This window comes from Lutjanus erythropterus, chromosome 16 (genome assembly GCF_056507025.1).
Source record: "Lutjanus erythropterus isolate fLutEry1 chromosome 16, fLutEry1.hap2, whole genome shotgun sequence".
Classification (NCBI taxonomy): Eukaryota; Metazoa; Chordata; class Actinopteri; order Lutjaniformes; family Lutjanidae; genus Lutjanus; species Lutjanus erythropterus.
This window is the reverse complement of record NC_139332.1, coordinates 2,516,894-2,540,976: the sequence shown is the minus strand read 5'-3', so window position 1 is coordinate 2,540,976 and position 24,083 is coordinate 2,516,894. Positions and strand designations below refer to the sequence as shown.

At 42.0% G+C, this 24,083-nt stretch overlaps 1 protein-coding gene across 3 annotated transcripts; it reads right to left on the bottom strand.

The window, feature by feature from the left end:
* Nucleotides 1-7,461: 7,461 nt before the first annotated feature.
* On the bottom strand, nt 7,462-23,626 carry LOC146312597 (uncharacterized). 3 transcript variants are annotated; one of them, XM_084739805.1, is made up of 9 exons: nt 23,280-23,626; nt 18,066-18,171; nt 17,832-17,945; nt 17,639-17,695; nt 16,123-16,260; nt 14,568-14,615; nt 14,261-14,374; nt 12,477-12,578; nt 7,462-8,559 (listed from the first exon to the last, which is right to left on the bottom strand). In XM_084739805.1, exons 2-9 carry the CDS (start codon nt 18,159-18,161, stop codon nt 8,452-8,454), a joined length of 777 nt encoding a protein of 258 aa, XP_084595931.1. In that variant the 5' UTR covers nt 18,162-18,171; nt 23,280-23,626; the 3' UTR covers nt 7,462-8,451. The 3 variants fall into 3 exon arrangements, with proteins under 3 accessions (XP_084595931.1, XP_084595932.1, XP_084595933.1); XM_084739806.1 differs by having other exon boundaries at nt 18,066-18,168; XM_084739807.1 differs by lacking the exon at nt 14,568-14,615.
* Nucleotides 23,627-24,083: the final 457 nt, after the last annotated feature.

Below are 24,083 nucleotides of genomic sequence, written 5' to 3'. Positions count from 1 at the left end.
CATGTTGACTGGACTAAGGATGCAATCAAAACTGCTCATGTTTGCAGCGGCCTGTTGACAAGCTGTTATGGTCCGTTGTACTTCCACTGCCAAAATGCATGCGCAGCTTTCTCATTGCTTACAAACTGTAAAAGGGTCTATAGTTTTGAACAGTAGGTTTTCTCATCTGGCATGCTGTGTGCAAGTATATAAGATAAGAAAGATCCTCAATTTTTGGTGCTGGGTAAGTGTGAGTGTAAAGAAAATGTAAGAATTTTAGAAACATGTTCATTGACTGCATATAGTGTATGTGCCCATTGGTTGTGCTAATTGTGTTTGAGGATTGAAAATGTGAGTACCGATTACAGTGTTTCCTCTAGGATTTTTTTCAGCAGCGGGGGCAGATGTTCCGTTTCTCTTCTTAGAGAAATATTTCAATAAACTCATCTGAAAAATGCAGTCAGTTGTTACATAATGGTGTGTAGATATTAACGTTAGCCTAATACTATCAATTAGTTTACTCACGTTAGCGACACTGAGTTGGCACCGGGCCAAATTAACTTAAACTACCGATAAGTTACGTAACGTTAGCTGGTCATCAACATATTGTGAACGTCTGTTTAACTTGTAAAATCTATGTCGAGTTATCTCAAGCTAATAACTTACGTCTACCTCTTCTCCAGCCGATAATTCGCTGCTTTATTGTTTATTTGTAATTCGGGAATCCGCTCCTCTGACGCTGCCCTGTCGCCTAGGTGCTTGACGTGCTTGACGACCGCACCCTCCAAACAACGCTAGTATCATGCAAATGAGCACGTGCAAGTATATTTCCATACTGAGCAAGACAGTTATCTGCAGTTTACCTTAGTGCTCGCAAGTACCCGACAGGAGTCTGTTTTGAAGGTGGAGAGATGCGGCGGTGGTGTATTTGCGACATTCATTTAGGAGTGGCGGGCCGCCACTCCTAAATGAATGTAGAGGAAACACTGGATTAGACAAAAGCCTTAGTGATTGTAAAAAGCAAAACTGTAATGGATTGTAAAACTGTATTGCTTAGCTTAATTGACATTGGCAGGGCAAGTGGATGACCTACCCTAAGCAAACCAGCGTCATACAAAAAAGCGTCACACAAATGCTTTATCTGTGTCCGATTGATCAAGTATTCATTCAGTCTTACATTACGCAGATAAAGGCTTAATGAAAAGGGAGTGTCTATAGTTGACCACGGGTTGCATGCTTTCAAATCCAAATGACTGTAAACACAACTCATACTGTTAAAACACTCATAGGGAATATTTGCAGATCCATATGCATACAACATCTGTGAATCACAAAGCTGACGTGAATGGCTATAATTAGTCTGTATGTATATCATTAATATTGTACATGACACTCACATGAATGAAATGACTGGTCAGGAGAGTCACTGCCATTTGAATCTGATTGATATTATCTTTTGTAAGATCCTTTTATTGGTTTGTTAAGTTCCTAATGGTCTTAGTCCTGCCTGTTTATCAGATTTGTTTTTATCATATGAACCCTCAAATCTTCTGGTTGAGGCATTTTAATTGTCCCCAAAATCAGAACAAAAACCCACAGTGAGGCGTCCTTTTATTACTCTGGTCCTCATCTGTGGAACAGCCTGAAGACCTGAGGGCCACAGAGAGTACTGATATTTTTAAAAGCAAACTCAAGACAGCCTGGCTTTTAATTTAACCTAATCTAGTTATTTATTGTGTATTTATTATTATTATTATTATTATTATTATTATTATTATTATTATTATTATTGTATTTATCTATCTATTTATTTTAATCATCTGTTTTCCTAGCTGGCACATCCTTCTATTTTATCCACTGATCATTATTAACTTATTTATTTACATATTTATTGATGGATTTTATACTTTATATTTATATATTATATTTATATATTTTCTATTTTGAGTTTTTATCCTGCCTCTGGTGTTTCCTCACTTACGATACTGTTTTTTTCAGTTCCCATTTTTAATGAATGCTGTTCTTGTTTTAGTCTTTACCATTACAAAGTCTTTGTGGTCTGGGGTGGGGTATTGTTTTATTGATTTTATTTGCAATTAGCAATTTGCTTTGCATTCTGTTTGTATGAAAAGTGCTATATAAAGAAAGTCTGATTGATTGATTAATTAACTGATAATAACCAGATTGCCAGAAGTATTAAAATCTTTTATTCAAGTAATAGAAGTAACATTATTATGGAACAGTATACACTTGATCCTCTGTTGCTGAAAGGTCTTAATACACATTCTGATTTGAAACATTTGTTGTGATTGACTGATAACTACCATGTGTATTTCACAAGGTGTATTTGCAAAGATTTTACATTTGGTGTTGGCTTGGATGTGTATACCTTTTTTTCTGTTTGAAAAGTGTACTGTGTTTTGCCTGTTGAGCTTGTACTCATCATTAGAGGATGATTGATTTTTGTCCCTGTTCTACTGTCCAGCACCCAGTACTCATCAGTTCTGGATGTGCATGCTGTTTTTTTTGACTCTACAGGATGTGCTCTTGTCCTTTTGTTTAGGTTGAAATTAGTCTTAATGCTGGGAAGGCAGAACACAATGACAAATAATAAAACATAATCTATAATTACCTTCAAATACAAAAAAACAAGTCTGTTTTGAAAAATTTTAGGAGGGAGTAGAAAGAAATACTCAAGAAAATCTACTTAAATACAGAAATACAGTTTTGTACTGACCTCAGTTTTTCTTTCTCTCCCACATAGAGCCTTGTCTTATGTGACTGAAGATGTGAGTTTGTGAATATCTCTCAGGCTATTGTACTGCTTGTTCACATTTGTCTTTCATTCTCTGCTGCATCTGTCTGAATTTTTTATTTTTTTTTAAAGTTTCTATTTCTGAAACTATGATTATCATCTTGTGGCGTCATTTTGTTTTCCCTTGCTGCCTGCTCAGCAGGTAAGAGTGATTGCGCTTGATTAGAGCTTCTACAAGAAATGCTTGTGTTACTCTTTGGCAATTGCCTGAAACATTGCCTTGAAAGAGAATATCCTACCAGTCAATTAAATGATTTATTTGGAGTGCTACACTGTGGAGATTTTTGTCCTTTGTACCCTACTTTAAAATACACTCATTTTGTCACAGTGTGCATAAGTGCCTGAAAATACAGAAAGTTTCTCAGTGGTCCTCCAGCAGCAGCAGCAGCTGCTGCAGCAGCAGTGTGCACTGTGCATTTGTCAGACCGTTGCTCTCTGCTGACACCTTCTGCTCTGTGCAGAGAGCTGCAAATTAAATAGGATGTCTTGAAAAAAATGAAACTGCACAGGTGATGACGTTTGTGTTTCAAAATGAGGAAACATATACGCCAATACTGATATAGCTGTGATAGGCCAATAATGGAAACAAATCAATGCAATGCAAAACAGACATACAGTATATACTGTATGTTGTAGTGTTGTAAGTTAACCTCTGATACATGGAAACACAGGGGGACAAGGGCACTTTAAGAAGTTAAGAAGTTAGTTAGGAAGTCTGGTCTGGGTTAGCTGTATTGTTGTCCAGGTGAAAACACTAGACTTTTGGAGTTGTGTTGTTCTTATACAAGCTGTACGGAAACAGGTTGTAAGGAAAATGAAAAAATTGTGACAATTTGTGAGAAACTGGGAGAAATGTGGGAGGATTGTCCTCCCTAGAGGAAATAGGGAAAGAGCAATGAAAAACAAGAGTCTCCTGGGAAAATCGAGAGGGTGGGGCAGGTATGACTATATACACTGCATGGCCAAAAAAAAGTAACACACCCTAATATTTTGTTGGATTGCCTTTATCTTTGATTACAGCACGGATTCACCATGGCACCATTTCGATAAGCTTATGCAATGTCACAACATTTATTTCAGTCCAGAGTTGCATTCAATTTTGGCCAAGATCTTGTACTGATGATGGGAGAGTCAGACCACTGCATAAAGTCTTCTCCAGCACATCCCAAATATTCTCAGTGGGGTTAAGATCTGGACTTTGTGGTGGACAATCCATGTGTGAAAATGCTCCCTGAACCACTCTTTCTCAATATGAGCCAGAATCCTAACATTGTCATCTTGGAATATGCCTGTTCCATCAGGGAAGAAAAAGTCGATTGATGTAAAAACCTGCTCATTCATTCAGGTAGTGAGCTGACCTCATTTTTGGACACATAACGTTGCTGAACCTCGACCTGAGCAACTGAAGCAACCCCAGATCATAACACTGCCTCCACAGGCTTGTACAGTAGGTACAGGTAGGTACTAGGCATGATGGGAGCATCACTTCATCTGCCTCTCTTCTTACCCTGATGCCCCCATCACTCTGGAACAGGGTAAATCTGGACGCATCAGACCACATGACCTTTTTCCATTGATCTACAGTTCAATCTTTATGCTCCCTAGCAAACTGAATCCGTTTTTTCCCGATTAGCCTCATTGATAAATGGTTTTCTTAAGGCTACACAGCTGTTTAGTCCCAATCCCTTGAGTTCTCTTCACATTGTGTGTGTGGAAATGCTCTTACTTTTACAATTAAACAGTTCTACTGTTGATTATGATTTGATTTCACCAAATGTTTAAGTGATCTCTGATCACGATCATTCAAAATTTTTTCCAACCACATTTCTTCCTTTAAGATGATGGTTCACCACTATCCTTCCAGGTATTAATGTGTTGAACAGTTCTTAACCCAGTTCAACCCAGCCACCACCCAATCCAGGTGGTGACTTTTTTTGGCCAGGCAGTGTATATGTTGACTTGTGTGTTTAACATAATATGAGAAATGTTAGGCTACTTCTTCACATTCTGTTGAGCCTGGTAGTTCATTTCTTGAATGTTATAATTCTGGCCTTGCCTTCCATATTGCATCTTTAAGGTGATGATCAGTGATTAGTGACAGCGATGATGGATATTTTGTTTGTTTTTTTCTGTAACTTTATTTTGGTTCTGTGGTTGAAATGTTCATACATTCATTTACAGTTAATCATGCCATCCTGTGGTTTCCACAAAGAACCCTAAAAAGACTAACAAGCCAGTACAGAAAAACTTACTGACACACATCTGAATAGGAAAAAGGAGCTGGCAGACAGCCTGAGCCTTGACTAAAGAGATATTCACATTGTGATCTTCCCATTTAATGAACAACTTTTGCCTAGTTTGTTTAGAACAATGAGCAAATACAGGGATTATAGTTACAACAGACTTTTCAGACACATATCTCTCTTAAAGTTGTTACAAACCTCCATGGTGGTATAGTAGTTTCAGGCCAGCTCGTGTGCATTTAAGGTTCAGCACATTTCTGTACAATAGTTTCCCCATGATTATAGCTTAGAGGAAGATCATTCTGATTAACGAATGAAGGATACCTCAGACATTTCTAATGAAGGACAGCAGGCTCATAATAAATTCACTGAGCTCAGGGTTGACTCTGTTATAGACGCTTCTTGTTTAAATGGCTTCACAAATGTGAGAGAAATGTCAGAGTTATGCTGCTGGTATGCTTCAGCATTTCTGAGTATAATGTGAGTGTATAAGACTGCTTCATGAGTTTGTAGGTCTGTCATTTAAAGATTGGTGTTTATTTACAGTATCTTGTTATCTTGCAACAGTGAACTTTGTGATCACAACATACAATAGCTGTCTAATTATTTCCAGATAACAAGTGGTGGACACGTTCCATCCATTCATTTTCCAATGCTTATCCAGGTGGTGGACCACATGTCCTTCTCACACAATCTCAAAGCATTGAAAGTACAAATGGGATAAGCAATCTCTTACAGTGCTTTGGGGTGGCATTCAGGGGACATCCTAAACAGTTGCCTAAATCTCCCTAACTGGCTCTTTTTCTCATGATGGAGCAGCTTTCCACTCCAGTTACCGCTAACCCACCCTACCAGTTCCACACCTTGTCACGAGGTTGATGAAGCAGGATCTCAAAGCATTGGAAGTACAGATGACAAAAATAATCTCTCCTGGTACTTTGGGGAGGCAGCCAGTGGACATCCTGAACAGCTTCCCAAAGCTCCTCAACTGGCTCTTTTCATTGTGCAGGAGCAGCTCTCAACTCAAGCAAACCCTGACCCACCCAAACAACTCTACACCTTGCCACTAGGTGTCAACCTACATGTTTTTATCCTCTCAGTCTTAACTAAAATCTCATAATCACTGGCGAACAGTGGACTTCTATCTTTTATACATTTCATACTGCTAATATACATGCCTATATACAACTCATCAAGAAGCAACCTGAGCAGTTTATGATCCTTAACATTAATATTATTAATATTTTAGTATATTTTGAAATGTTTAGATTCTAGATATGTATTTATGTATACTTTTGATTATACTAGCACATTTTTTTATATTTTAAATTTGCACTCTTTATATATGTACTCTTTCCTGCTTTATACAGCAACCTCAGGATAAATAGAGTCCCGTTTTATCTTAATGTAAAACAACTGGTAAATGACCTTGATTATATCACTGTGGTGTCTTCAGGCGTATTGTGGTTTGAGCTTGGAAGCCATAAGTTTATAAGAGATTGTTATGTGTGTGTCAGTACTAAAGTATGCCTGATCTTAGGCGTGAGTGTGTGATGGGTTGCCAGACTACTGGCTCTCGCAGGTGATTGGCTCACTGGAATGGCCGCCCCTCTATGTAAGGAGTCAAGATGGCATCGGCTCAGGGCAGAGGAAACACTCATCCTGCTCATCTCTGTTCATTTGCAACCAATCAGCTGATGGCTTGTGTCTTGCAAGAGCTAACAGGGCTGCCAGTTCTGTTAATCCTGTTTTCTTCCTTAATTTCTTTGGGTTATATTTATTTCTTTCTGAGTTGATTTTGTGTGTTATTTTGACTCTAATCTCCAATCTTGTTAAGACACATAGCAAATAAACCCTTCAATAATTAAATCTCAGCAATTTGTCTCTGGTTGCTTGGGATTTTGGGAAGATGAGTCTTGTTTATGTAGTCTCAGACACCCTTAAACTGGACGTAACAAGATACATTTATTTTATTGTCCTCAAAGGGGAAGTGGTGTCAATTATGCACATGTGCAGTAATATGTACTAAACAGAAAACCAGAGTTACAAACAGGGTGACTGAAGAAGTCCAGGTACCAGGTTGATCTAATGCTACGTTCCATTAACCTCGGAGATCACACGAATGAATGAGACATAATAAAGACAGAAGTGCTAATAAACAGTATTGTTGATGCATGGGGCAGGATTTTTGGGGGAGATTTGAGTTGGAAATATGACTTCAGGGGGTGTTCCAGTTGAAACATCCAACTGGGAACTAAATAATTCTGACTTCCCAGTACAAATGGAACATTACAAAGATGCTATCGAGGTTATAAGCAGTATGAGAAATGTAGGATCCAGTGTTTTTGGAGTTTAAGGACTGAAAGTCAGAATATCTCAGCCATTGTTGCTTCTCAGCCTTAATGAAGTACTACACCACTGGAGTACTCCTTTACATTTTAATCTCAAGATCTGTTATCCATTATCTAAAACTGCCAAGCCTTTGAAGGGTCACGGGTAGATGAAGCCAATTCCAGCTGACATGAGAGTCACAAATTAACCTAATCTGTATATCTTTGAACTGTGGTAGGAAGCCGGAGCATCCAGAAAGAACTTGCAGACACATGGGGAACATGCAAACTGTGCACAGAAAGGTCCCAGACTTAATCAAACCAACCACAAGATGACAGGTCTAAAATATTAAACTCAGTGATGGACAACAGATAGTAGATCAGCTGCTGTAATACTCTTTCATCACTTAATTCTGGAATCACTTTAAATTTAAAAGAGCATAGACCCAAATAAAATGTTAGTTTTATAACCAAACAACAACAATAACACAGTCATATTTCAACAGTCACATATATTTTAGGAAAGAGGCCTCTGAAAGGCAAAATATGTTGTCATACCAGGTTACATATTGGCTCTGCCTTCATTCTAATGAACACAAAGTGTACACACACTATTAGTGAAGTGATTATATCCTACATACTGTAATAGTGAACAAGATCATTGTTTCCTCCTTTTTGTCTTTTTTCTGTTATAGTTATTTCTCTGACTATACTTATTTTATTCATACCATAATCACAACATACTGTACTGTATGTGCAGCAGTGCTCACACTGATGCTGTGTTCATGTCATGCCAGAAGTGAAGGGGGCAGGATGACAACCTGTTGCTTACATGTTAAACATGTTTGGACATTCACTTTTATTTTTCACCAATTCTTATTATCTGTGTTACCCTGGTCTGCTACTATCAAAGATTTGTTGTCAGTTTGTCACCTGAGTTGATACTTGAGTCATCAAGCTGAATGAAAGATCCTAATTACACTGACCACCAGGAGGCTGACAGGAATCATTTTTCCCAGTTGACATCCATATTTACACTCTGACTGACATGACATGACACCACAGGTTACAGCGTGCGTTTAGATCAGGGCTCTGAGGTTGTAACTTCTATTGGCTCCACCTGGGGTTCAGTGGGTGGGGTGGAGAGGTCCTCAACCTGCTCTGAATCTGGTTCAGTCACAACTACAGCCACCTGTTGATACACAGAGAACAGTAAAATGTGAATATGCCTTGCAGAAAATATTGACATAATGAACTGTAATTGATTAAAAGGACCTGTGAGAACACTAAACACAAGGGGACTGGTGTTGATCATGTTCACATTAGCTTCTAGGGATGTCACAATTCTCAAGAAGCACTATTCCATATGACTTTTGATTTTAAAGTCATGATTCAATTAGATTTTTTTTTGGATATTCTTAAATTGCATTGTAAATTGGATGGCTATGCTATTGGTAGACTATCAAGTTTTGTTCATTCATTCATTCATTCATTCATTCATTGTCTTCCGCTTATCCGGGGCCGGGTCGTGGGGGCAGCAGTCTGAGCAGGGTCACCCAGACTTCCCTCTCCCTGGACACTTCTTCCAGGTGTTCCGGAGGGACCCCAAGGCGTTCCCAGGCCAGCCGAGTGACATAGTCACTCCAGCATGTCCTGGGTCTTCCCTGGGGCCTCCTCCCAGTGGGGCATGCCCCCAGGAGGCATCCGATATAGATGCCCAAGCCACCTCAGCTGACTCCTCTCAACGTGGAGGAGCAGCGGCTCTACTCCGAGCTCCTCCCGGGTGACAGGGCTCCTCACCCTATCTCTAAGGGAGTGCCCCACCACCCTGCGGAGGAAACTCATTTCAGCCACTTGTATCCAAGATCTTGTTCTTTCGGTCATGACCCAAAGTTCATGACCATAGGTGAGGGTAGGAACGTAGATTGACCGGAAAATCAAGAGCTTCGCCTTTCGGCTCAGCTCTTTCTTTCCCACGACAGACTGGCGCAACGACCGCATTACTGCTGCCGCCGCACCAATCCATCTGTCGATCTCGCATTCCATCCTCCCCTCACTCGTAAACAAGACCCCAAGATACTTGAACTCCCCCACTTGAGGCAGGGCCTCTCCTCCGACCCGGAGGGAGCAAGGCACCTTTTTCCGGTCGAGAACCATGGCCTCGGACTTGGAGGTGCTGATTCTCATCCCAGCCGCTTCGCACTAGGCTGCAAACCACCCAAGTACAAGCTGAAGGTCCTGGTTCGAAGGAGCCAACAGGACAACATCATCTGCAAAAAGGAGAGATGAAATCCTGTGGTCCCCGAACCGGACTCCCTCCGGCCCGTGGCTGCACCTAGAAATTCTGTCCATAAAAATAATGAACTGAACCGGTGACAAAGGGCAGCCCTGCCGGAGTCCAATATGCACCGGGAACAGGTCTGACTTACTGCCGGCAATGCGAACCAAGCTCCTGCTCTGGTCATACAGAGACCGTACGGCCCTTAGCAGAGGGCCCCGAACTCCATACTCCCGAAGCACCTCCCACAGAATGCCACGAGGGACACGGTCGAATGCCTTCTCCAAGTCCACAAAATACATGTGGACTGGTTGGGCAAACTCCCATGAACCCTCAAGCACCCTTCGGAGGGTATAGAGCTGGTCCAGTGTTCCACAACCAGGACAAAAACCGCATTGTTCCTCCTGGATCCGAGGTTTAACTATTGGCCGAATTCTCCTCTCCAGTACCCTGGAATAGGGAATAGGGAGGCTGAGGAGTGTGATCCCCCTGTAGTTGGAGCACACCCTCCGGTCCCTCTTCTTAAATAGAGGGACCACCACCCCAGTCTGCCAGTCCAGAGGCACTGTCCTCAACTGCCACGTGACGTTGCAGAGGCGTGTCAACCAAGACAGCCCTACAACATCCAAAGACTTGAGGTACTCAGGGCGGATCTTATCCACCCACGGTGCCTTGCCAATGAGGAGCTTCCGAACTACCTCAGTGACTACAGCTTGAGTGATGAATGAGTCAACCTCTGGGTCCCCAGCCTCTGCTTCCTCTACGGAAGGTGTGTCAGTGGGATTGAGGAGATCCTCAAAGTATTCCTTCCACCGTCTGACAATATCCCCAGTCGAAGTCAACAGCTCCCCACTACCACTGTAAACAGTGTTGGCAGGGTACTGCTTCCCCCTTCTGAGGTGCCGGATGGTTTGCCAGAATCTCCTTGAGGCCGACCGGTAGTCCTCCTCCATGGCCTCCCCGAACTTTTCCCATACCCGAGTTTTTGCTTCCACAACCACCCGGGCCGCAGCGCACTTGGCCTGCTGGTACCCATCGGCTGCCTCAGGAGTCCCACAAGCCAACCAAGCTTGATAAGACTCCTTCTTCAGCCTGATGGCATCCCTTACCTCTGGTGTCTACCACCAGGTTCGAGGATTGCCGCCGCGACAGGCACCGGAGACCTTACGGCCACAGCTCCGAATGTCCACGTCAACAATGGAGGCAGAGAACATGGTCCATTCGGACTCGATGTCTCCAGCCCCCCTCGGGATCTGGTCAAAGCTCTCCCGGAGGTGAGAGTTGAAGACCCCTCTGACAGATGGTTCCACCAGACGTTCCCAACAGACCCTCACAGTACGTTTGGGCCTGCCAAGTCTGTCCAGCTTCCTCCCCTGCCAGCAGAACCAACTCACCACCAGGTGGTGATCAGTTGACAGCTCAGCCCCTCTCTTCACCTGAGTGTCCAAGACACACGGGCGTCTCCATGCCACATGCACTGGTGGACACCCTTATGCTTGAACATGGTATTCGTTATGGACAAATTGTGACTAGCACAGAAGTCCAATAACAGAACACCACTCGGGTTCAGATCGGGGGGGCCGTTCCTCCCAATCACGCCCCTCCAGGTAACACTGTCGCCACCCACGTGAGCATTGAAGTCCCCCAGCAGAACGACGGAGTCCCGAGTTGGAGCACTTTCCAGCACCCCTCCCAAGGTCTCCAAGAAGGCCGGGTACTCTGCACTGCCGTTCGGCCCATAGGCTGAAACGACAGTGAGGCACCTATCCCCGACCCGAAGGCGCAGGGCGGCGACCCTCTCATTCACCAGGGAAAACTCCAACACATGGCAGCTGAGCTGGGGGGCTATAAGCAAGCCCACACCAGCCCGCCGCCTCTCACCGTGGGCAACTCCAGAGTAGAAAAGAGTCCTGCCTCTCTCAAGGAGTTGGGTTCCAGAGCCCCGACTGTGTGTGGAGGTGAGCCCGACTATCTCTAGCCGGTACTGCTCAACCTCCCGCATCAGCTCAGGCTCCTTCCCCCCCAGCGAGGTGACATTCCATGTCCCCACTGTGAGATTCCATGTCCTGGGATTGGGTTGTCGGGGCCCCCGCCCACGACTGCCACCCAAACCACATTGCATCAGCCCTTTCTGAATCCTCCCGCGGGTGATGGGCCTACGGGAAGGCGGGCCCATGTTGCTCCTTCGGGCTGGGCCCGGACAGGTCCCACCAGGCGCTCGCCTGTGAGCCCCAACCCCAGGCCTGGCTCCAGGGTGGGGCCCCAGTAACACCAATCTGGGCGACGTAAACATCCCTGATGTTGAACACTTCATTGGGGGCTTTGGAACCACTCTTAGTCTGACCCATCACCTAGGACCTGTTTGCCTTGGGAGACTCTACCAGGGGCAACAAGCCCCCGACAACATAGCTCCTAAGATCATTCAGGTTCTCAAACCCCTCCACCACGATAAGGTGGCGGTTCAAGGATAATTGGTTTTATGCCCTGACAACTGTCATTTCCATTTTTAAATTCTTCTTTAAAAAGTTTAGATGGTATCAAGTATGATGTAAGGCTGGCAAGCTATGCTGTCTTGTTTTCAAAGTGTTGTTTTTTTCTTTGGCTATACATCAAGTAGACAGGGGTAAAGAGGAAAAGCAAATACTGGGAGAATCTCAGATTCTATATTTCGATTTGATTCTCAAATTCAAAGCTCATTTCGATCAATTTTCGATTCAATATCGAAATTGTGACACCCCTATTAGCTTCACATCAGCTAGCTAGAGAGTTGCAGCACCCTGCATTATGTACCTACCTAAAAACAGGTTTGTAATAAAGACTATTTGTGGTACCTGAGATGGCTCGGCTGCAGCTGGAGCAGCTTGAACTGCTGGCTGTACGGCTGGAGCAGGTGGGGGGCGAGTCTGTGGATAAGCAGGTCTCTGGCTTGGAGTCTGCAGGAAGCACAAATACACACAAAGCAGATTCTTACACCATCACATCAATGAGTTAATGATGAAATAATCTTTAACATTAGAAAAAGGCAAGAAAATCTAAAGTCAAAGGTCCTCTTGCCAGATTTTTCAAAATCTTTAACCACAACTTGTAGTCTTCACCAACTTCGTCCTGTGGGTCCACCACCAGCAGGGACAGCCATGGGGGACGTGTGCTGTGTAAAGCCAGGCGACAGGCAAAAGTGGGGACCTACTGCTCACAGCCTGACCGCTAAAATCTTATCTCCTATTCTGGCTGAAGAATGAAAACAACCTGTGTTGATGTGCCTCCTCAAACATTTTCTCATCTAGACTCGTTTAACTTCTGCTTCTGTTTTTCTCATTGCAAAGTTTTACTACAGCAAACTGTTGGACTGTATCAATCTCTGGTTTGTTTACATCTGCTTCCACAGGAGATGACATGAAATCATGTCCTACGAAATCTCACAAGATCGCATTCCCTCTAGCGTATAGTATTAATATAATAATATAATCAGGCCTGGCTGTAGTCTGGAGCACATTTGGAGAAAATGTCAAAGTTATTTAATAGTCAGTGTTTTATTATGAACATCCAATTTAGTTTTTCAAGAAAAGGTGCAAAAATGTTTGTGAAACTTTGTCTATATCCAGGCACAAAGTCAAACATGTTCTCAGCAGGAACTCTGCCAAGGCTGCCCCTTGTCTTGCACTCATGGATAATGGATGGATAATATCTCAAGGTGCAGCTGGGGTGAGGAGAATGTCTGATTTGGGAACTTCAGAATTGTGAGAAATGGCTTGGTTGGCTTCGGTACCTCCGATTCTGAGGCCATAGTTCTCTGTCAGAAAAGGGTTTATTTCTGCCTCTGGGTGGGGAGTGAGTCGCTGCCACTAGCAAAGGAGTTCAAGTATTTTGAGGTCTTGGTCATGAATGATGGTACAGTGAAGCGTGAGATTGACAGATGTGGCAGTTGCAGTAATGTGGGCACTGTACTGAGCTGTTGTGGTGATGAGGGAGCCAAGTCGGAAGGCAAAGCTTTCAATTTACCAGTCGATCTATGTTTTAGCCTTCACCTGTTGTAAACTTTCAGTAGTGACTGAAAGAATGAGAGTACAGGCAGAAGCTAGCAAAATCAGTTTCCTCTTTCAGGTGTCTGGGCTCAGCCTTAGAGATAGGGGTAAGAAGCTTGGACGTCAGAGGGAGCTCGGGGTAGAACTGATGCTCCTTTGCGTTCAAAGGAGCCAGCTGAGATGGTTCAGGTATCTGATTAGGATGCCTCCTAGAAGCCTTCCTTTGGAGTTTTTCTGGGCACATCCTCCAAGAAGGAGACCCAGAACTCACTAGAGGGATTACATATCTCATCTGGCCTGGAAATGCCTCGAGATGTTCCAAGAGGAGCTGGAAAGTGTCACCATAACCCAACCCCAGGTAAGTGGAAGAAAATGGATGGATGGATGAATTTACAATATTTATGCAACAGGATTTAGTGAGCCCCAAGACTCAGGTAGAGCTTATTGCCTATAACCTACTACCAAGCTGTTGCTAAGGATTGATACTTCTTCAACAGAGGAGGTGATTCACCACACCTTACCAATCATTCATTGTACATCTTATCTGACCTCTTACGCCTTTTTATCATTTGATGAAAGGTCTCAGAGCTCACCTGGGTTCCTCCTACAGCTAGGACACTGAGTCCAAACAGCATGGCAGTGATACAGATCAACAGCTCCAGCACCAGGAAGATCACCAGCGTCCCAAGGATCCCATCAATCAACAGCTAGCCAGAGAAATCCAAGAGCGTACAGTATATGGTGAGGAAACAGGAACAGTATGTTCTTTCTGTGACATTGGTGATTCCATTAAAACTTTTCTATCAGTAGACATTCCTGTCTTCTACATGCACTCCATAAGACAAAACAACATAATCTATGTGAGCAAAGTATGAGTTGTAACAGTAGTCCATCACTTACTTTACACTTTTGCTCGATCAGCCCGGTGCATTTCCTGAAACAATGTTGCTGCAGTGGACAGTAAAGACAAAGAAACATGGAGTCTGCTTTTTCATAACATGTAGAGTCAACTATGAATTCATGTGATTCTATTCAGGGAAATGTGCAGTCATACATCAGTGATGGCTCTGTGTAAGCTACATGCCTGCCTCCTCTACTGCATGAAAAAAATCTCTCTATACATAGACTGACAGATAAAAGATTACTAAGCATTTCTCTCTCTCTTTTTTTTTTTTTTTAGCACTACTGCACTCATGGATGGGCATCAAGATCAGGTTCCACTTTAGAACCAGCTCCAACAGTATAATTCCATCAACATGATGAAAAAATTGTATTTTCAATTCCACTATCGACTCCTGTACTAATTAACATTTGTTCTATGCATGTCTTTTCAGTCTACAGCTGTATTTCTCCTTACTATGGTAAATAATGTTTTGTTTTTTATTATTCTTACAGCATATACTGCATATGGGGAGTATTACTCCCTATCTCTTCAGTGGAACTCCAGCTGGAATGATGAAATGTACATGACCCCTCACTCATGGTGTCAACTAAAGCGTCTCTAAACCAGCACAAAAATGACAATTACCAACATAAACCACAACTGTCTGATCAAACACGTCACAAATACTAAAGGAAACTAACAACTGTAGATTAAAAACATCAACAAGGTGTAACGTTTGTGTTTTGGAACATACAATAGTAAACTTAAATTCTCAACAATGCATGCATTATGCAATATGCAAATGAGGGCTGTGTCTCAGCATTGTATTAAAAATCCACAGGAATCGATAATGGAAGAGATAAAGAATCAGATAATTCATATCAATAAAATCAACTGCCATCTCTAATTGCACTATGGCATTAGCATTATATGCAGGTGTTTCCAATGATCATTAGTTACTCTAGGAGGGTAGAGGAAATAACAGAAACATCTCTCTGTTTCTCAAATTTGGGTGCCCAAGAACACAATAAATACAATAAATTTTAAATACATCTCAATATCATAATAATATGGGCTCAATATATCAAATCACATAAAAATCAGAAAGAGGCAATGAGGAAAAGTAGTCCAGAAAACTTCTGGACTGTAAAATGCATTTTTCATATTTAAACAGTTATCTAGTTTGAACAAACTGACAGTGTTTCTTTTGTTCAGTCATATATTTCTGTCCTGCAAACATTGTTTCAGTCTTGCACCAGGCAAGACTCAAATCTCCCAAAAACAAATCCAAACACTGATCACTTTTAGCCAAAGGCTCAATTTTCTTTCAGCAATGTTATGATGCTGTTTAGGCCAGTTAGTTTCATTACAGGAACTATAACTCAGCGATGTGATGTGCACGTTTGTCTTAATCAGGCTGTAACATGAGAGGCACACTGTTCTCACAGCAGAGAAGCTTTGTTACAGTAGCAGCTACTGACGTGACTATTCTGTTTAAATAGTTTCATCATAAAAACCTGAAATCCGATGAATGTCAGAGCTGTGGCCTGTGTTAAGTATTACAGACATTACCACAGCATGCAGCTCCAGTCTGCGGCAGTGTTCACAGTGGTACGAGTCCTGGCGGTAGGGCAGGTGTTTGGACATGAGACCCAGGGCGGCGGTGGCAAATGCAGCACTGATGAGGTGCAGCACCAGGACGCATTTCACCTGCAGGTCACATTGTGGAGCTCATATACCATAACAACTTAATAATCCATCATAACACCTTACAACTGTACAGATCATATTCACAAACAAACACACACATAAGGTAGTACACTCACCTGAATGTTACATGAGAATGGTGGAACAAGAAAATATTATTCAATGCAAACACACTGACATACTGTTATAAAACATGCAAGATAATATTTTAGGTATGGAATTTTTCAACTTTAAAGGGTTAGTTCATATTATCTGAAGTGGGATTATATGAGGTTCTTATCCAGAGTCAGTGAATTACCTACAGTAGATGGAGGTAATACACTGACTATGAATTAATACATTATTATTATCATTATTATTATTATTATTAGTAGTAGTAGTAGTAGTATTAGTCTTATTATTATTGTATAGCTGCAGCTGCTGACACAGATCTAAGAAGAAACACTCACTGCAGCAGCTAAGATTCAAGACATATGTTCATTGCCAATTAATCTATAAATAATTTTCTTGATTAATCAATTTGTTGTTTGGTCTATAGAGTGTCAGAAAATTGTGAAAAATGTTGATCACTGTTTCCCAAAACTCACAATGAGGCTTGTTTCATTCAGAACTCAAAGATATTCAGTTTACTGTCAGAGAGGAATAAAGAAACCAGGACATATTCACATTTAAGGAGCTGAAATCTGAGAATTTTGACTTTTTCCCTAAAACATTACACTTATTGATTAACTGGTTATCAAAATAGTATTAAAATGTATTAAAATTGATTCATTTATTAACTGACTAATAATCAATTATTTGATTAACCATTGTATCTCTATATAAAATAACAATAACATACAAAATTAATACCAAGCCTCAAATATGAGTTTTGTCATTGATTGTTCTTATTACATCTCTGTGTCATGAGCTGCAGCAGATGTTTTATATTTTCCAGCAGTGACAATGAACATATCTGGCAGAGTTCAGTGACTTATTTGTGTTCAAATGCAGAGAGTAAAAGTAAAAAGTAAGTAAAGCAAAGATACCGCAAAATTCTACTCAAGTACAGTAACAAAGTATTTGTACTTACGTGTCACCTCTGGATTTTAATGTAAGCTTAGTACAAGTACCAGTTTAAGTAATGACACCTATATATAATTTATATATAACTCCTCACTCCTCTTAACTGTCCGGTTGGGGGCCACAGTCATCAGTAACTGCTAGGCTAAAAACAAGGCTTACACTTAGCAGTGTTTGGGAGTAACTAATAATTAAAATGCAAAGTAATGTAATTGTAATCCATTACAATTACTTATTAAATGAGACAGTCATTAAATTATGGCTGCTTATCAAAATGTTGGTGATTGTGATATACTGCACTCTTCTCGTTGAGACTCACCCAAAACAGAGTCGGTCTCCGCCCACTGTGGATCAACACTGAACCAGACAGGGTCACCTGGTGGGTGACAACACAACTTTTTACAAGATGCACCATTTGGAGAAACTGTATATGAAACACTCAAGTCCATCTGTTCTGATCTTAATAAAGGTGACAACATGCTATGATGTCCCGTCAGGGGCCTCTGACTGACCTGAATGACAACAATCAGGAAGAGGGCCACGTCTCCAACAAAGTGGACCTCATGGATCTGGAGCACAGAGGCACTCAGACAAAGAATTAAAGCCCCGATAACGATCTGGATGGCCTGTAAAGAGCAGGTAGAGGAGGATCAGCAGATGCATTCAGAATAGTCAGAAATTCAGAGGTCCTTAAGAAATACAACACTGTATACAGTTTGTTTTACAAACTTGCTGCTTGTGCTCACCCCCAGAGTCTTGGGCTCCATCTTGTTAAGAGGCTGCAGCTGTCCGGGGGAGAGGTTCCCCACCGGAGGCGTCGGATCTTTGTCATTTTGAGCCATCCTTCTGCTGCTGTTGGAAAAATGCTTAACAGTTTAACACTTTAACAGTATATAGAGCAGGATTCAGTCAAAGAAAGACTTTCTACATGCAGTGGCTATCTTTACTCTGCATTCTTATCTTATCTTCTTCATCACAACTTCTTCAAATCATCACACTCTATGCACAACATAAGACTGATTTACAGCCAACGAAAAAACATCCATGTTGTCCCGCCATCGACTAAGTGTGGGTGGATCAATCCCAAAATATGTGGAAAAAAAAAACAACACAGTGCCACAGTGCACACTGTGACCAGCTTCATCTGTCACATAGTGACAGAGGAGTTTTGTTTGGAGGTATTTCACCGCTGTGAATGAAAATGCACATGGTAGGAAGGATGTTCGCTACAGCTTTGTTCAAACACATAAAACATCAGAAGAACAAAAACTTGGAGCTGCAATAGGAGGAGGAGGAGGAGGAGGAGGAGGAGGAGGAGGAGGAGGAGGAGGAGGAGGAAATGCCACAGTATCCACGACACTGAGTCAGAGTTGACTGGCCGCAGGGTTTGGATTGCACATTGTATGTACGATCATTACAATATTTGTATGATGATTTTGCTGTCTGTACAATGTATGATCAACAAAGTCCCATAATGTACAATAATTTGATCATGATTTTGTTTTGGTACAAGGAACCAAGTGCTTCACCCCAGAAGTTGTGCAATAGCTGCTTTCCAGTACTATGGGAAATGAAATACTCACTTCTACAGTACAGCAACAAAACACAACAAATTGGACAGTTTATTTTATATGGCTCCTTTCATGAGATATTTTACTTTCTTCTTTTTTTTTTGTCATATTTGTGACCATGCATCTTCAAAGTGGGATTTTACGGTGCGTCCCAGCAAGTCCTGCAGCTAGCACAAGCAGTGGCAGCAGACCGTTTGATCTGAAATTATGTATTTGTTCTCTTGGTTATGTACGATAATTTTAAGCCCCTGGCATGATGCTTTAATATTTCCCATCTGGCAATATTGTTTCTGGTGCGCACCTCAACTAAACATGTCATGTACACATGCATACATGGAAGTCACTTTCAGAGGAACTGTGAAAAACATTCTACTGTTATTACTACCAGTTAACAGGCTCCTGTCAATAACACTTCATAGAGCTAAATAACATAAGACTACTGTGTCAAAATCCAAGAATGTATTTATTAATGAAGAAAACACAAGAAACATCATCACAAAATCAGCAGGGGGACACAGGCAACGCTTTTCTGCTTCTCATAAACACTGCTGAATGCATTGGTTCCCAACCTGATATTTCAGAGCTCCTCCTGAATGTCCCAAAATAAGCTCTCAGAGGAGCTCAGCTCCCCTCAGATCCCCTCAGCTCCCCTCAGATCCCCTCAGCTCCCCTCAGATCCTCTCAGCTCCTCTCAGCTCCCCTCAGATCCTCTCAGCTCCCATCAGATCCCCTCAGATCCTCTCAGCTCCCATCAGATCCTCTCAGCTCCTCTCAGATCCTCTCAGCTCTTCTCAGATCCCCTCAGATCCTCTCAGATCCTCTCAGCTCCCCTCAGATCCTCTCAGCTCCTCTCAGCTCCTCTCAGCTCTTCTCAGATCCCCTCAGATCCTCTCAGATCCTCTCAGCTCCCCTCAGATCCTCTCAGCTCCTCTCAGCTCCCATCAGATCCCCTCAGATCCCCTCAGCTCCTCTCAGCTCCCATCAGCTCCTCTCAGCTCCTCTCAGCTCCCCTCAGATCCTCTCAGCTCCTCTCAGCTCCCATCAGATCCCCTCAGATCCTCTCAGCTCCCATCAGATCCTCTCAGCTCCCATCAGATCCCCTCAGATCCTCTCAGCTCCCATCAGATCCTCTCAGCTCCTCTCAGATCCTCTCAGCTCTTCTCAGATCCCCTCAGATCCTCTCAGATCCTCTCAGCTCCCATCAGATCCCCTCAGATCCTCTCAGCTCCCATCAGATCCTCTCAGCTCCTCTCAGATCCTCTCAGCTCTTCTCAGATCCCATCAGATCCCCTCAGATCCTCTCAGCTCCCATCAGATCCTCTCAGATCCCCTCAGATCCTCTCAGATCCTCTCAGCTCCCCTCAGATCCTCTCAGCTCCTCTCAGCTCCTCTCAGCTCTTCTCAGATCCCCTCAGATCCTCTCAGATCCTCTCAGCTCCCCTCAGATCCTCTCAGCTCCTCTCAGCTCCCCTCAGATCCCCTCAGCTCCTCTCAGCTCCCATCAGCTCCTCTCAGCTCCTCTCAGCTCCCCTCAGATCCTCTCAGCTCCTCTCAGCTCCCATCAGATCCCCTCAGATCCTCTCAGCTCCCCTCAGATCCCCTCAGCTCCTCTCAGATCCTCTCAGCTCCCCTCGCAACATAATTGTCCATTAATAGCTGTTACTTTAGCAGAACATTTAAATATCAGAATATCAGAATATCAATATCATTAAAATAATATATTTAGCCCCCTGAAACATATAATATAAATAAATTATATTCTTTAATTTTAATAGGATTGAAAAGACAAAAAACATCAAAGCTGAAATATGAAATTGAATATAATAACTCATAAGTGTAACTGTGAAAGGATTCCTATATTTCCTCTATGTTGATGATGCATTTACCTCATACCGTCCACTCATTTATTTACTGAACACAACCTTTCACAATAAAATTCCACTTCCAGTTCATTGTCTACAGAAGCTGCACAGCATGACAACAAAAACACTCAAAGCTCAGAATACACAGGAATAAAGTCATATAAAATATTCAACAATATTCCCAGACATTATATTCAAATATTGCACTCGACAAGTAATACCATTTAACAATAAAGAAACCTTGCCGGTTATAAGTGGCACTTACAATGCATCATAGGTTTGATAATACACCAGCATATAAAAAATGTATTGCAATCTGTTGGCACAAGGCAGAGAAGAAGACAGCCGACTGATTGATGTAAACAACGCAGGGTCCAAAAACTGTCTTTGTAAATAGTTTTTAAGAGAAGAAACACATTCAGCACCTTTGTCAGGCCTCAAGGATACACACAACTGTGTTAATGCTGGGGGAGTGTGTGCCTGGTTAAACAGCCACTATGCTGACTAGATAAAACACAGTGTCCTCTGATGAAGACTGTGAGAAGCAACTGAAAGCTCAGCAAAGTTTATTTAGTGAACCTCCTGTTACAATAACTCTGTCAAAATGTTCTTATGTGTTCAAAAGTACAATGACATTTTACCCCACATATTGTCATATCCTATCAGGGTTGGGGAGTAACAGATTATCTGTAGTGGGATTGCATAGTCTGGATACAAAAAAAAACTGTAACTGTATTCCATTACAGATAAAAAAAAAAAAAAAAAGATCAGATTACAGATACATTTAGTAAAAACAAGGATTATTAGTAGGATTACCATTTTAAAATAAAGAACAATATAAGCATGCACAGTGCACACACAGCTGACAATTCATCATCATGACCTCAAGTGAAAAAATGCTTGACTGGGTGGAAACTTCAACATTTTTTCTCTTTAAATCAATCATTCAATAAATTGTGCACAACAAAGGAGCTGGACAGACTAATAAACCGAAAAACAAACATAAAACAATTAGAGCTGCAACCATTAATCTACTATTAATCTACCATTGATTGATGAAATAGATTTGCATCTATGCTGATTTATGTTGATGTTTGAATGATTGTTTTGAGTCATTTTTCAATTTAAGCGTCAAAATTCTCTTATTTCAGTTTCTTAAATGTGAATATTTTCTGGTTTCTTTACTCCTCTCTGACAGTAAACTGAAGACTTTTGAGTTGTGAACAAAACAAGACGTCATCTTGAGCTTTGATCAAAGTTTTTCACTATTTTCTGACATTTCATGGACCAAACAACTAATCGATTGAGAAAATAATCAACAAAAAAAATCAATGATGAAAATAATCATTATTTGCAGCCCTAAAACACTATATCAGGGTAAACAATTTCACTATATTTTATATTGAGGTAATCCAAAAGTAGTAAGAAGTAATCAAGTTACATTACTTTAATATTTTGATACCTGGATTACATTACTGACTACATTTTTAACAGGTATCAGAACACATTTTAAGTAAGCTTCCCAACTCTGTATATAAGTTGGATAAAGTGCTGCTAAAAAATAAATAAAAATCTGCCTTGTATTCTGTCCAAAAAAGAAAAGCTGTCAACATATGTGCTGATACTGATATAGCTGTGATAAACCAATAATCAGCTGACTGATATATCTATATGGCTCTTCTGATAATCAGTATCGGCCCAGAGGAAACCATATCAGTACATCCTTTCCCTGTCCTCTGACTGAAGGCCTGCAGCCAGCAGGAGGACCTTCAGACACAAACATCTTTACATTTACTAAGCCAATCTAGTATTTATTAAAGTATCAGTATGTGTTTTGTGCTTTTTTGATAAGATAGTGAAAGGAGACAAGATGTCCCACCTGACCTTACAGATGTCTCTCATGTCTCTGTCCAGGCCAGAGCCTGAGGATGACTTTCACCTCCATCATGCAATAACAGTCCTGAGTCAGCAAAAACATTTATCATGCAGCTACAAAAATACAGTGTGGGAAGAAAAGGACACTTGATCATTATTTATGGGCTGTATGAGTCTGAAATATTCATGTGCTGACGTGGAGAATGTTCCAAACGCGGTGGAGCAGTTTCATTACAGGCTGCAGCAGCAGACTGTGTCTCTGAACATACATGTGCAGCAACTTTTCACACAAACACATGAACGTAGTTGACAGGAGAGCAAGGAGCTTCAGATGTCATGATGCTCTGCAGCAGACGCAGATCCAGGATCTGATGGGACCGCAGTGGGACTTGGCACAGCTCCAGAAGCCGTTCAGTTCCGTGCAGGACTCCTGGATATTTTTGGACCCCCCCCCCCCCCCTCAGATCTGTCGCTGCTTTCCATTAGAAATGTTTCCTGACTAACGGTTCTGATGTTAAATGAACAGTGACGCTTCGCCTCCTCTGCACCGTTTTCAATGACACCCCGTCCTGTCCTGACCTGTCCTGTCTGCCCCCGGTTACCTGTCTCGGTTTGTCCCGCTGGACACAATGCGGTAAACAGATGATCTTACCTCAGCTGTGATCCTGCAGTTCGTCTCGTCTTCTCTCTGCTCGGTGGAGGTGCACAGCTGATCTGCAGTCAGTGCTGTCAGAGCGGTGCAGGCTGTTCTGCGGGCTGCAGCAGGGTGTGTTCCGTTCCGTTCCGTTCAGTTCAGTTCAGAGGAGGCAGGGTGGATTTCACTGCAGCAGCAGCAGAACACTGATGCTGCGACTTGTCTCAGACTTGCAGAGTGCCGCAGTTCACATGCAGACAGGAGAGTCTGCAGCAGCCTCAGCTCCTGTTACATAACACAGAACCGTTCTAAAAGTGCCGTGTGAGAACATGAAGTGAGCTCTAAATGATGCACCAGCCCCACGGTTTTTGGGACACTCCAATTAGTTTTAGAAATTTGCCCTTTTGCCCCCTAGTGGTGATGGAGCCCAGAGATGGGAAGTAACTAAGTACAAGTACTTTGTTACTGTACTTATCTTCAAGTTTGCTATCATATAGCTACACTTTAAAGTACTATGTGCACACAAATGCAATGAAATGCACGCATGGCTTTAAAGGGATAGCTCACCCCAAAATGAAAATTAGTTTTTTTTTATTCCACAAAACACTGCTGGAGTTTCATAGTAAAACAGTGTGATGGAGTCCAGAGATGAGCAGTGGTGGACAGTAATGAAGTATGTTTACTTGAGTACTGTACTTAAGTACATTTTTTGAGTATCTGTACTTTACTTGAGTATTTGTTTGTTTGGAAACTTCTGACTTTCACTCCACTACATTTCAAAGACAAATATTGTACTTTTGACTCCACTACATTTCCAGGAAG

Excerpts from the sequence above, each read along its gene's own strand:
- LOC146312597 (XM_084739805.1), bottom strand. The coding sequence starts at position 18,161 with ATGGCTCAAAATGACAAAGATCCGACGCCTCCGGTGGGGAACCTCTCC. Across the intron at positions 17,946-18,065 it reads TGGAGCCCAAGACTCTGGGG|GCCATCCAGATCGTTATCGG; the intron begins GTGAGCACAAGC and ends TGCTCTTTACAG. Across the intron at positions 16,261-17,638 it reads GGAGACCGACTCTGTTTTGG|GTGAAATGCGTCCTGGTGCT; the intron begins GTGAGTCTCAAC and ends TGTGACCTGCAG.